At 53.6% G+C, this 13564-nt stretch overlaps 1 protein-coding gene across 1 annotated transcript in view; it reads right to left on the bottom strand.

Annotated features, from left to right (window-relative positions):
* The window catches only part of COL23A1 (collagen type XXIII alpha 1 chain), a gene marked incomplete at both ends in the record, with an annotated part of 351203 nt that overhangs the window by 21991 nt on the left and 315648 nt on the right, over positions 1–13564 (bottom strand). The window contains 2 exon segments of the mRNA XM_079701429.1: positions 1175–1201; positions 2632–2658. Of these exon segments, the coding sequence (XP_079557555.1) occupies positions 1175–1201; positions 2632–2658 (54 nt within the window).

Genomic DNA, 13564 nt, shown 5'->3' with positions numbered 1-13564 from the left:
CAGCTAATAGATCCAGGGCTTGGAGCCAGGTGGTCTGTTATCTATTGGCAGCCCCCAGACACAGCAGAGTGGAGCCCCCGAACCTGGGAATAATGAGCGATGATAATTGATTTACTGTTTTAAGTCACCAAGTTTTGGGGCAGTATGCTATGTAGCAGTAGATGCCAAGACTTCAATTTCTCTCTGTTTTCAAAGCCCCTACCTTAATCATTTCTATGACTCGGTGGCATCAGCCAGAATTGGCAGGAAGGCAATCACTGTACCTGCCAACTGCACGAGTGTCTCATCATCTACAAAGAACATTCAGACCGTTACCTCGCGCAGTCTTCCCCATGAGAGGTTGGTTTCAATTTACAGATGGAGAAACTGAGGCCCAGAGAGCTGGGTAACTTGCCAAAGGCCACACAGTTGGTGGTGGAGCTGTAATGCAAACCTGAGGCTCTGAACACCAGATCCTGTGCCTTGCTCAGCCCTGAGGGTGGACCGGAACCCTGGCTGCCCTGACCTATGCGGGCCACATCGCAGTGGGGCAGCCCAGCCCAGCCCTGCCCTGCCCTGCCCTGCCTTAGAAGTGCCCGTCGGTTCTACCACACCCAGGTGTGTTATGGCCCCTCCCTCCCCTGACTCCACTGTGGGACACACAGGTCTCCCCTCTCTCCTGCTCCCCTCCAAGTCACTTGGAGTTCCCAGCCCTCCAGGAGGCTGACCGTGACATTTAGTGCCAAATGTCAGGGAAGACCTTCTCACAGAGGACTGCAAATATCTCAGGGTTAGCTCTCTGCCATTTGTTTTCCTGGGGGGGGGTGTCCTCCCCACAAGAATGCCATCATCAGTCAGTGTTCAATTCCACAGGTTCTTCTGGCACCTTCCCCTTTTCAGGATTGATTATTTTGGAAACTCGTCATTCTGGGTAGACTGTGCTTTGAGTTTTGTTACACTCTGGTGCCAAGAGAACTCGGATTCAACCCTCCAGGTACTTTAAATTGTCAAATGTAAGCCTTGTAACCATTTTAGGAGGTAGACACCACTAGCCCCACTTCACAGATGAGGAAAGTAAGGCTCCAGGAGGGGATGTAACTTGCCCAAGGTCACACTCTGGAGCTGGGGTTTGAAGGCAGGTTTCTGGCCTCCTTTATCAGCCTACTGCATCTGGACAGCTTCCAGCATCACTTACCTTTTCTCCTTTGGGGCCTGGAAGTCCCTGGAGAAGGAAGATAGAGAAAGAACAGGTGTGAGTGAGGAGCACTAGGCTAGCCCCCTTCTATCATCCCTGAGGCTTTGAGGGCAGAAGAGCCTGTGAGGCTGAGCAGAGCTGTGGGCAGCTGAGGGAAAAAACATACGAGCCTATCAGCCTTTATGAGGGCTGCCTGTGCTGGCCCCAAGGAAGCTCTGAACCTCAGTGCTCACCACGAGGAAGACAGGAGACTGGGGCGGTCACTGGCCTCCTCTCTGGACAGGGGCACATGTGCTCGTCATTCCCCCCAGAGAACAGAGCCCTCCCTGCTCAGCACCCGTTGTGCCCAGGTACCAGTGAGGAGGTCACTGTCTTCAGGGTCTGGGGGTGTGTGAATGTGGAGGTGGCTCCCTGCAGGCCATGGTGGCTGGCTGCAGGGAAATGTGTCTCTTTCAGTCTTGCCAAGTTACCAGGACTTCTAGGGAAGCGGGTCAGGCCACACACAAGGCACTGACTGTGGAGCTCAGAGACCCCGGGGTGGGAGCCAGGCTGCAGTGGGCCGGCTTGGGGTTCACACTCTTGGTCAGGGACCTCAATCACTGGCCTCCTTCCCAAAACATCCATGTTCCCTTCAGGTAGTGATGGATTCACTCATTCACTCATTCAACAACTCATCCATCTAGGGAGTGGGTTCTTTCTTCCCCTTCTTTAATAATGCACCCATCAGCAGTCAGCTCTTCAATCATTTGTTAATTCATTCATTTGTTTTCACTCACTTGTCTGCTCAACCATCATGCATTTATCCATCCACTAACTCACCTACTCTTCCATGCATCCAACTGTGTGTACAATTCATTACCTCATTTGACTCTTCTTCCATCCACCCATCCATTCATGCATCCATCTGTCCATCTGTTCATCAATCTATTCATCCATCTGTCCTTCCTTCCTTTCATCCATATCCAATTATTCATTTTATTATGCTGTCTCTGTGTGCATCTTATTCATTCTGCTAAGGATGCCAGTGGACCATATGCTTCTGGTCCAGGTGTTGAGAACTCTTCAGCCTGATGTCCACCATCTATGTCTTGAGACTGTATGAGGGGATGCTTTGTGCCTGGGGTCTGCTGGGAGGGCCTTCTATGTTTTGAGGGCTGACTGGACATCAGGGACAGTGCTGTTCACAGTTCTTTGCATCCCCAGCATCCCTGTGGGGAGAGTTAATATGCCTGTTTGACAAACAGAAGCCTCAGCCTGGGGAGGTGAAGAGGCCTCCTCAAGGTTGCACAGTCAGCAGGTGGTGGAGCTGGATTTAAACTCAAGTCTGATGGTCAAATAGCTTCTCTCCATGCTAAACCAGGTTCTTAGTGGCCCTTCCCTCTGGCATCCATGGTAAATCCCAACCCCAGGGGCAGCCCCATCCCAGGACCACCTACAACTGCCCTGTTATCACTTACGGGCTTGCCATCCAGACCCAGTGGCCCCTGGAAAACGAGAGAGAGAGAGAGAGAAAGTGAGAGAGAGAGTGAGAGAGCACAGAGGTTACACACAGGAAAGGCATTTCTTCTGTGTTTTACGACCCAGAGGCACAACTGAGTGACAAGAGACCAAAGCCTGCCCCAAGCCCATGGTCTTGGGTACATTTCACGTGGACTCAGGGTGGGGGTATCTCTGTGCTGTTTGTTGTCCAGAATCCCCTCCTCTGATAACAGAGCCCGTTTCTTCTTCAAAGCCACCCCCATCCACCCCATAGGGTTTGGACGTGTGACCATATTCCCTCGGCCAGGGTGAGTAGTTCAGGTATGAGTGTCATGCCTGGGACTTTGAATGGTGGAGCTTTAGAAGAAAGAGGATTCTTTTCTCCTGATGGGGCTAATCCTGGAGCTCCTGGGGGCACCGCATGGCTTGAGAAAGAGCCAACAGAGAGGAAGGCAGAGCTGAGAGACAGAGAGAAAGGCACGCAAAGGGCCTGAAGCTGAAACTACCTCTGCATACTTCTTTCTGTCTGTCAGCGAATACATTTCTTTCCTTAAGCCAGTTTGAATTGAGTTTCTGTCACTTGTAACTTGTTAGGGACTGAATGTGTCCCCCCAGATTCATATGTTGAAACCTAACCCCCAGTGTGATGGTATGTGGAGGTGGGGCTAATGGTCATGAGGATGGAGCCTTCATGAATGAGATTAGTGCCCTTATAAAAAGGACCCCAGAGAGCTCTCTAGCTCTCTCTCCACCATGTGAGAACACAGTGAGAAGTTGAAAGTCTGCAACCCAGAAGAGGACCCTCACCAGAACCCAACTGTGCTGGCACCCTGATCTCAGACTTCCCAGCCTCCAGAACTGAAGAGATAGATTTCTGTGGTTTATAAGCCATGCAGTCCATGGTACTTTCTTAGAGTAGCCTGAACTAAGACATAACAGGAAGAGTCTTGAAAGCTCTTTCAGCTCCCTGCACTGCTGTGGTCTTTGCAGGCAAAAGTCAAACAGGGTGGGTCTAGAGAGCTGGGGCCTCTCAGTGGTCTGGGGGCTTTGTGGTGTCTGCAGACAGCTGGTGACCACTTCCCAACAGCTCCCACTGTCCACCCACTTGACAAAGCCTCACTGGATTCCTCTACACCCTTGTGGAGGTGTAGAGGAATCCAACAGGGGTGCCATGGACTGGGTCCACCTGCCTGCTGGGTCCAGTGGTAAACAGCCAGTTTCCCTGGCTGAGTCTCCAGACTGCCCTGGCAGACAGCCATCTGCAGATTCCCCAGATGCTGTGAGAGCGACCGTTCCTTGGTGCCCTCACTCAAGGGCCTCACTCCAGGCAGGAAACCAGGGCAATTCTGAAAATTGGTCTCCTAAGTGCTTCTGGCCATTCGCTTCACATTCAGTTGAGGGTCTGGATGTCAGGGTGATGGCCTGGGGGCAGATGGGGTCCCAGGAGAGGGGGAGTGGGGCCATTCCAAGGTCTTGGGGGCCCAGGCCCTGGGGGATCCTGGTCAGGTGCAGTTTCGGTCCCCGCCATCTGCAACTCATCAGAAGCTGTCCTAGCTGGCCTGTCTCCTTGGGCCAGCTCCTGGCTGTCCTGACCTGGATCCATATGAAAAGCCTTTTCCCTTTAGCAGTCCTCTAAAAGTAGGTCCTGCCCCTCATCTATCCCCCATGCTCAGGCCCTGCTAGGCCTCCTCAGGGCCATGTCCCTCTGGGCATCTCTACGTGGGACCCCTCACCCTGGCCTAGCCCTCTCAGCTGCCATACCACAGAGGGCCCAGTCCCATCCTGGGTCTCTTCTGGGGGCTATTGGTGGCCTCCACACTCTGCCTGAATCACAACAGAAGCCCTGTGTAAGGCAGGTGTTATCATACCCATCTTACAGAGGAGGAAACTGAGGCCCAGTGAGGGGAAGGCCTTGCCCCAGGCCATGCAGCCAGAAGAAGTGGGGGCTGGAGCCGACATGGCAGGCACTTCAGTTCTGCGTCCACAGTGCACTCAAGCCACGACAGTGGTCTTGCCTGGCCTCTGGCCACTCTCCCCTCTTGTCTGCCCTTGCACGCCTCTGTTCAAACCTTCCCTGCTCTGTCCCATTGCCCACTGGATCTCGCCTGCCCACGGGCCCCCAGTCACCTTGTCCAGTGTGGTTGCCACTGCAGACTCTGTGCCCAGGCCCTGCATGTGTCTGTCCATCCTGCTGACCTGAGGCCAAACACAGTGCAAACTTTGCCCCTCTCTATTCTGCATGGATTAAAAAAAGCCATAATGCAGATGGAAATTAAAAAGAGACTAAGATGCAGTTTAGAACTAAGTAAAGCTCCTTCCTTTTCAAGAAGTAACAAGTGTTGGTGAGGATGTGGAGAAAAAGGAAGCCCTGTGTGCTACTGGTGGGAATGTAAATTGTGCAGCCACTATGGAAAACAGTATGGAGCTTCCTCAAATAATAAAAAATAAAGCCACCTTATGATCCAGCAATTCCACTTCAGGGTATTTATTCAAAGAAAATGAAAACAATAATTCGAAAAGACATCTGTACCCCCACTGTAGCATTATTTACAATAGCCAAGACATAGAAACAACGTAAGTGTCCATCGATGGATGAATGGATAAAGAAGATGTGGTACACACACACACACACACACACACACACACACACACACACTGGAATACTATTCAGCCATAAAAAAGAATGAAATGTTGCCTTTTGCAACAACATGGATGGAACTTGAGGTGCATTATGCTAAGTAAAAAAGTCAGGCAGAGAAAGACAAATACCACATGATCTCACTTATATGTGGAATCTAAAACAAAACAACAGCAAAAAACCCCACGCTCCTAGATACAGAGAACAGATTGGAGGTTGCCAGAAGTAGGGGGGTGGTGTGGGTGTGGGTGTGGCTGAAATGGATGAAGGGGTCAAAAGGTACAACATTCTAGTTACAAGATAAATAAGTTCTAGGGATGTAATGTACAGCAGTGAGGACTCTACTGCATTGTGTACTTGAAAGTTGCTAAGAGAGTAGATCTTAAAAGTCCTCATCACAAGAAACAAAACAAAACAAACAAAAAAGGAGACTAAGGTGCAGCTTAGAATTAAATCAAGCTCTTTTCTTCCTATGTCAGGAGGGAGAACACAGCGGGCCTCACTGCTAAGTCACCAGCAGCAGCAGCTGCGACATGAGCAGGCCTTGGAACTGGACAGAGTGATGAGCCCAAGGTGTCCCTGATAAAGGCCAGGACACAGAGCAGGGTTCGCTTTGGACTTGACTTTGCATCCTTCACAGGGTTTGCCCTTGCCACAGCCCTGGGAGACAGGTGCCATGCCCCCTCCTGCAGATGAAGAAGCTGAGTCAGTGGGATTGTCCAAGGGCTTGAAATAGGCCCCACTCTCTATGGAGTGCTCCCTCTCCTGCAGCACAGGGTAGTAGGGGTGACAGATGGCTGTCCAGGGAACCTAGGGAGAAGGTTCATAGGCTCTGCCTTCTTTCCAGGATTTCTGGTATATGTGTCTCCCTCACTGAGCAGACCCTCCCTGGGCAAGAGCTCCCTGGACCCTCTTCCACTTTGACCCTCTGCCAGGGCCAGTTCCAACTGACGTGAAGCACGCAGTGCCATGGTGCCCTGCTTTTCTAGAAGTGTCCACTGCAGAAGGGAGCCCGGGGATGTTCCCTTGGCTTCGACCCCAGAGGGGAAAAAAATCCATGCCACCAGCTTTCTCTGAGAGCGTTCTGACGACCAGACCTCAGCTGCCCCTTCCTGAGAGTGAATCCTGCCTTCCAGGCAGGATGCTCCCCTCTGCCAACTCCAAGACTGTCCTCGATGGCACACTGATGGTGCAGCCTTGGTCCCCAGATTTCTCGTTTGTGAGAAACCCCGTAAGTGGCAGAAAACCAAGTTTCCCACCCAGGGCCCTGCCTGTATTTGGGATCACAGAGCCCTTGGCCCCCAGGTCTTAGAGTTTTAAAAACATGAATAAAGTCTGTAGTTGCTGAATAATGGCAAGAGGGGGCATTAAGAGCAGCAATCTTGGAAACGCCCATCGCAGGGCTGAAGGACAGTCATCTCGAATTCCCTGGGAACCCAAGATTGGAGCTGTATGTGGTTAGATATGATGCCAAGAAGATTCCCTTGGCAAACACAGAATGCCCACGTGCAAATATTTAGAGACCAGAGGGTGCTGGCCCAGCCTTGTGGGTGGAGCTGACCCACAGCCATGGCCTTAGTCTGAGGAGGTGGCTCTGGGCTCACCTCTGGTGACACCTAGGCAAGAAGGCTGTGCCCAGGCCCTTGAATTCTCTTTCTGGGGAAACAGCTGACCCTTGGAGAGGCTCATAGGTGACCAGTGGTGACTGGGAGCCACTGAAGAGGGGACTCACAGAAGGGTGGGGTGGAGAAGGAAACAGCCTGGCTTTGGAGTCAGATGGACTTGCCTAGCTCTGGGGCATGATTCTGACCCCTCTTATCCTGGGGGAGGCTGGGCCCTGGGCTGTGAACCTTAGAGGATGGGCCCTGCCTCTACATACTGCCTACATACTGCCTTTCCCAAACTGGTGTCCGAGGAACAGTATCTTGCAGGGTGTAACAGGCTTGCCTGGGGAAGGGAATACTATGGTCAAATAAGGGGTTACACCCTATGAAATAGGGTTCTTTCCTGCAAGATTTGCCTGAGCCACCATTCTGCTTGTGGGTCTCCCGGAGGGCAATGTTCCCAGCCTCACTGGACTCTCTCATCTCAGGGCCTGGCTGAGTCTTAGCAAAGCAACTCTGATGGCAGGCTGTGTGGACCATCTATGAACCAGGTGTTTCCATGTGCTGGAGGGAGGCCCAAGCCTGGCTCTGGGTGCTCTGAGAGGAGGAGAAACATTCTGGGGAAGGGTCAGGGGCTGGTCAGATGGGAGCCAGGGACAAACATGGGGTGGGTCCAGTAGTCAGGCTGGACCAAGGCAGGACAAGGTCCAGGCTGAGTGCCCCAGCAGCTGACAAGCTGGTTCTGGGAAGCCAGGCCATCTGGAAGAGCAGAGCCCCAGACTGGGTGGAGGCATGGCCTTGGTGGCATGGGGTCTTATTCCATCAAGGCAGCCCTCCCCTTCCCCGACCATCAGCCGCTCCAGCTGCTTCTCCCCCTGGGTCGCCCACCAGAGGAGCGGAAGGAACGATACTGGGCAGCCCGTGGAGTGAAGGCAGGGCTTGGGCCTTCCCTGGGTTCAGATCCCCCCTCTGAGCCTCAGCTTACACAGAATGGGTGATCCTGAGAGTCAGACGCCACAGCACTATGCCTGGAGGCGCTCGGTTCCTGCCGGCTGCCTCCCCTGCCTGATCAAAGCTGTGGAATTCACCAGGGGTTTTCATCCCCTTCTGTCCTCCGTGAAGCCCCACAGCTGTTTACAAGCCTGGGTTCTGCTTTAAATCACTCCTCCCTGGTGCAGATCAGCTGAGCTCCAGGATGCTTTCGGATGTGTGGAAGCAAACAAAACCCTGTGGTGCGCTGAATCGCACGCCAGGAGGACACAGCCCCTGTGCTGGCCCATGCCCCTTGCCTCGCTCAGGGACCCGAGCAGCCCAGAGCCTCAGTTTCCTTAGCCGTAAAATGGAGGTCTTGTCCTTCTCTCAAATGACAAGTTCAACATGGGTCCCAGGTTAGTCTTCTTTGTCTCCTCTTTCAGACCAACCCAAGTCATGAGACCCTACAGGGAAGTGGACACAGAGGTGGAGTCTGCACTGGCTCTCGGGTGGGCAGTGTTGGGGAGGGACCTTTGTGTGGCCTTCCTAGTGGCTGGCAATGGGACAGCAGGCTGTGCTACTGCTGTCATCTCTTACCTTCATGGGTTTGCTCCCTCCCTCCGTCACCCTATTGGGTATTTCCTAAGCAGGGTTCCATGGAGCCATCTTCTGAGAAATATTAACGACTATGGCAAAAGAGGGGAGGTTTCTTGGGGAAGTAAGTTTGGGCCATGGAGTATGCCGACTCCATCACTGGAGCTTCTCAATGTTCATCAGGGAACAAAGCCTCGGAGGAGCCCTGAGGCAAAGAAGTTGTGTCAACCATTTTCTCTGCACAGGGCTGGCTGGTTCTGTTCCTCCCTGTTAGCTATGGCTCAGCCCTCCCAATTGCTAAGAGTATCTGTTGAACTGAAGTAAATCAGTACACGGGTTGTGTTTAGACGGAGACAGGAGTAAATGCTCAGACTGGCCGGAGCTGGGTGACTATCTTGCTTTCTGGTTGTAATTAATGCTGACAGATCCCCTTGGGGAATGGAGCCCTCCAAAGGCACCAGAACAGGGCCCCTGGATGAGGGGGCTTACCAGGATTATCAGTCCAGGACCCAGTAATTATGGCCCAGATGTTGACAATTCATCAAATCACAAGGCTGTTGGGGCCTGGGGTCCCAGCCTGGGACGTGCACATTCCTGTGCAAAGGCTGTCTCATTAGGGCTGTCCAGTGGGCAAAGGGGTGGGTGGGCAGCCCCCTTGGGCAGGTCAGCACCATGTGGTTCTGATTTCTCAGGCCAGGCTGTTTGCACACACATGGGCCACAGCAAGACTGTCCGGGCTTAGCAATTTCCCAGACTTGAATTCCACCGTAAGGTAAGGGAAGATAGGACCCCCACTTCTTACGTCCAGCCTGGCTGCAGCTCGTGCCTTGGTGGTGGCACATGGTTCCTCCTGGGGATCCCCTTCCTGGGATCTGGGGCCCTCTGTAGAGTGGGCTCTGCAGTCACCTACTGCACCTAACTCATAGCAAGCTGTGAGGGCTTTAGCTTGGTGGGGACCTAGGAGCCTGCCGAGGTCAGAGCCCTGCCCTCCACTTGCTCCTTGGCCTGCCCACGCTGCCCCCTCCCACTCCTCGTCTGTACAGGAGAGGGCAGGGCTGGCCTGGAGCCAGGTTTGGTTTGGTCCATGCAGTTAAAAAAAAAAAAAAAGGAAAACTAACCAAATTTGTTGCAACATTTAAAAATTGTGACGTTTCACATAAACATCTGGAGTATGGACTTTTCTTGAAAAGTTGAAGATCTTGCACCCTGGGTCCACGTGCATGGCAATACCTGCTGGGTCAAGTGCTCCTTTAGCCTCCAGGCTACAGGCTCCACCCCACCCTAGGGCCTCACACCTGGCCTGCTATCCTGCTGAGGTGACCTGCCAGCTCTGTAGGGGCATCTGGGTTTGTAACCCTTGGCCTAGAAAATCTCTAGGTCCCTTTAGGTCTATGATTCTGTGAGGCCAGAAAGCCAGCTGGCTTCTATTTTGCAGAGAGGGCATGCTCAGTGAATATCTTGCATGCACTGGAAGCAATTACACGTACGTCCGTTATACATCGTGGCTAGAAGAGATGGTGCTATGCCTTTGAACTGATCCCAAAGTACCTGCTTAAATTACACATTTGCCTGTTACATGATTACCCTGTTAGGTATCATGAAAAATTGTTCCAGGGTGGGGTGAAGGGTGGTGACGGACCTGACTCCCATTGGGTGTGGGAGGATGGAAGCTGGGTCAGTGAATCGAGCTTGTCTGCTGAGAGCTGCCTCTAGCCTGGCATCTCCAGCTCAGGCACATGGGGCTGGTCTGATGGAAGGCAATGGAAATAGCAGACAGGCTGAGGCACCCATTTTGGTGGCAGCCTCTGCTAGGGTGAAGACCTAGCAGGATGGATCAGAAGGGTGACAGCCCCATTGTGGCTGGAACTACATGATGGAGGCAGTCTAAAGGGGAGTGGCCTGCCTGGGACAGCCCAGCTCAGACGGTGGGAGTGAGACACAGCATTACCAAGACACCAGGGGACAGAGTGACTGACAGAGCTCGTAGCAGACACAGAGGCGACAGCGGGTGCTCTGCAGGGACCCCTGATGCCCCAGGCCACACTCCTGATCTGCCCTCTTGCCCTGAGCCTCAGTCTGTGGGTCCACTTGCCTGCTTCCTCCCATCCTCACTCACATTTGAATTTCCAGCCTCTCTGAAACCCTGGGCTTTGGGGTAGGCCCTCTTTGGTTTCCATGGATGACACAATGGTCACCCACTGTTAACGGATTGGTTGGAATCCTTAAGAATCCAAAGATTTTGTATGAAACTTGTATTTCTAGCTTCTCTTTTTCTTTTGCGGTACACGGGCCTCTCACTGCTGTGGCCTCTCCCGTTGCGGAGCACAGGCTCCGGATGCGCAGACTCAGCGGCCATGGCTCACGGGCCCAGCCGCTCTGCGGCATGCGGGATCCCCCCGGACCGGGGCACGAACCCGTGTCCCCTGCAGCGGCAGGCGGACTCTCAACCACTGCGCCACCAGGGAAGCTCTAGAAGCACTTTTAAAAAAAATAAACTTATGTCTTCCTCCCTCCCTCCCTCCCTCCCTCCCTTCCTCCCTCCCTTCCTTCCTCCCAGGCTGCGTTGGGTCTTTGTTGCTGCGCGCGGGCTTTCTCTAGTTGCGGCGAGCAGGGGCTACTCTTCGTTGCAGTGCGCAGGCTTCTCATTGCAGTGGCTCCTCTTGTGGAGCACGGGCTCTAGGTGCACAGGTTTCAGTAGTTGTGGCATGTGGGCTCAGTAGTTGTGGCTCGTGGGCTCTAGAGCACAGGCTCAGTAGTTGTGGCGCATGGGCTTAGTTGCTCCGTGGCATGTGGGATCTTCCCAGACCAGGGATAGAACCTATGTCCCCTGCCTTGGCAGGCGGATTCTTAACCACTGCACCACCAGGGAAGTCCCTCCAGCTTCTCTTGATATGTTAGGAGATGTGGTAATGATCGACCTGCTTGGGCTGAGCTGCAGCGCCCCCTTTAGATGGGGCATGTATCCCCCCAGTTCAGCCCAAGCCCAGCTGTTCCTTACACTCTCCTGCACCCAGCCAGTTTCCCCTATTTCTTCACCTGGCTGGCCCCTGGAATGTATCAATGAGCTTGTGAGCCTGCAATTCTAGCTCTGAATCATCTCTCCAAACCACGTCCACATCCAGTCCCCCACTCACCCCTGCCTAGGACTTGGCCTCTCTTCTGGACCAGTCTCCACCAGCCTCCCTGCCTCCTATCCCCACATGCCCATCCTTCCTACACAGCGAAGGAGCGGGGGTCATACTGATTGTTTTGTTTTTACCCAGCAGACCTTGGAGTGAACTGCTTAACTTCCCTGGAGCCTGTTTCCTCCTGGGGAAAGTGGGTGTGGTGTGGCTGGAATGGTTTCCTATAGATGACAGTGCCCAGCCTGGAGCTTGGCACCCAAAAGGGTTGAATGAGTGTGACTGTAATGTGCTGGGCCAGTTTTGGGGTAAGAATCCAGGAAAAGGGGTGGAACTAAAAGACATACACATTTGCCTTCTCATCTGGATGTCACTGACCCTGAGCACAGCCCTGTTAAGCAGGTGCCATTATTACCTCCATTCCACAGATGAAGAAACTGAAGCTTGGGGAGGCCAGGCATGGCCATCTTGGCCTGGGACATAAGCCTAAATCTCCTGCCTAAACCCTGCACGCTTCCCACCTCACCATCCCTCTCTGGCTTCGTCAGCACCTAATACAGCCTCACCCCCTCCCTCAGGGCAGAGCCGCAGTGCCCCTTGGCCTGACATTCAAGGACCCCTCCTCTGCCTCCATAGTCCTCCTTCCAGACTCACGTGTCACCTCTGAGACGTCCTCCTCAACTCCCCCTCATCCCACATAGTTCCTCAGTTACTGACCCTCTGCTCTGTCTTCCCAATGCCTCCCCTCCCCACTGTGACTGTCCCCGAGGCTCCAGTGCCCACTAGAGGCCTGGCTCTGAGGGATGTCTGTGAATCTTTGAAGTGCCCCCTTCCCCGGCTGGGCTCGTGCCATCCTGTCCCACTGAGTTTGGGTCTGAGTAGCCCAAAAGAGAGGACCCATTAGTGGAAGGACCCTCCCTTGTATAGAAGATGACCCACTGGGGCCAACGTCTCCCTAGATGTCCTTCCTGAAAGGTGGGTATGCAGCCCTGGCTTGTATACCTCCAGTGATGGGGAACTCACTGCTTCCTGGGCAGCCTGATAGTTTTGCAAAGTTTTTGTTTAAGCCTGGACCTTCCCAGGTTGGATGCTACTGCAAGTTCCCTCCACCTTGTGGTCCCTTAGGGAGGCAACCACTTGCTCAATGAAGCTGGGTACTCCATGGCTGCTGGCCCCTGACCCCCCTCTCCTGTTCCCTCCCAGCCTGGCCTGTCTTGGGTGTACCCTCTCTCTGCACATGCCCCCAAAGCTCCCATTTGTCAGCCCCGACTTGGCCTTCCGACCTCGGCTCACACCTCCCTTCCTGGGAGTCGGGGCACTGACTCCCACCAGGCCAGGCCCAGGTCAAAGACAGTCACGGCAACCTGTTGTTCCTTCCCGGCCCTGAATTTTGATTCTCTCTCCCACTCAGTCACAGCCTCCACGGGGGGAGGGACCCCGGATGTATTTCTCACTAATTGTATCCCAAATACCAAACAAAGTGCCTCATACATAGTGAGAACACAGTAAATATTTGTTGAGTGAACCAGCTGTCAAGGGAACTCTTCTATGAATGAATGTCCGTTTCCTACTGATGCCAGTGCCTGGCCTGGGAGCACCAGAGGGCACTCTTGACCTGTTGAAGGCTGTCATGGGCACCCGCTGACTCCTGCCCCCTGGGCCACATCCTGGGAGCTGGGCACCGGGGACACTATCCTCGGAGGGGCTCCTTCAGCCTCAAGGGCTTCCCCTGCTGGGGTCAGTGATCATCACGGCAGCAAGAACTGTCACTGAACCCAGCCTGTATGTCCAGTGTTAGGGCTCTCATGGAGTCAATTACCTGGCTCCCCCAATGGCTGAAGAGGGGTTAGGGTCATGCCTGAGATCACACGGTCTGCGGAACCCCAAAGCCCACTCTCTCTCCACTGCATGGGCAGGACAGGGGGCCAATCCCTGATTTCAGGAGGAGCTGGGTGGACTAGCTTCATACCCCAAAAAACTG

The sequence above is a fragment of the Hyperoodon ampullatus genome (genome assembly GCF_949752795.1).
Source record: "Hyperoodon ampullatus genome assembly, chromosome: 4".
NCBI classification, from domain to species: Eukaryota; Metazoa; Chordata; class Mammalia; order Artiodactyla; family Ziphiidae; genus Hyperoodon; species Hyperoodon ampullatus.
The sequence above is the reverse complement of the archived record's forward strand: the minus strand, read 5'-3'. Positions and strand labels throughout refer to the sequence as shown.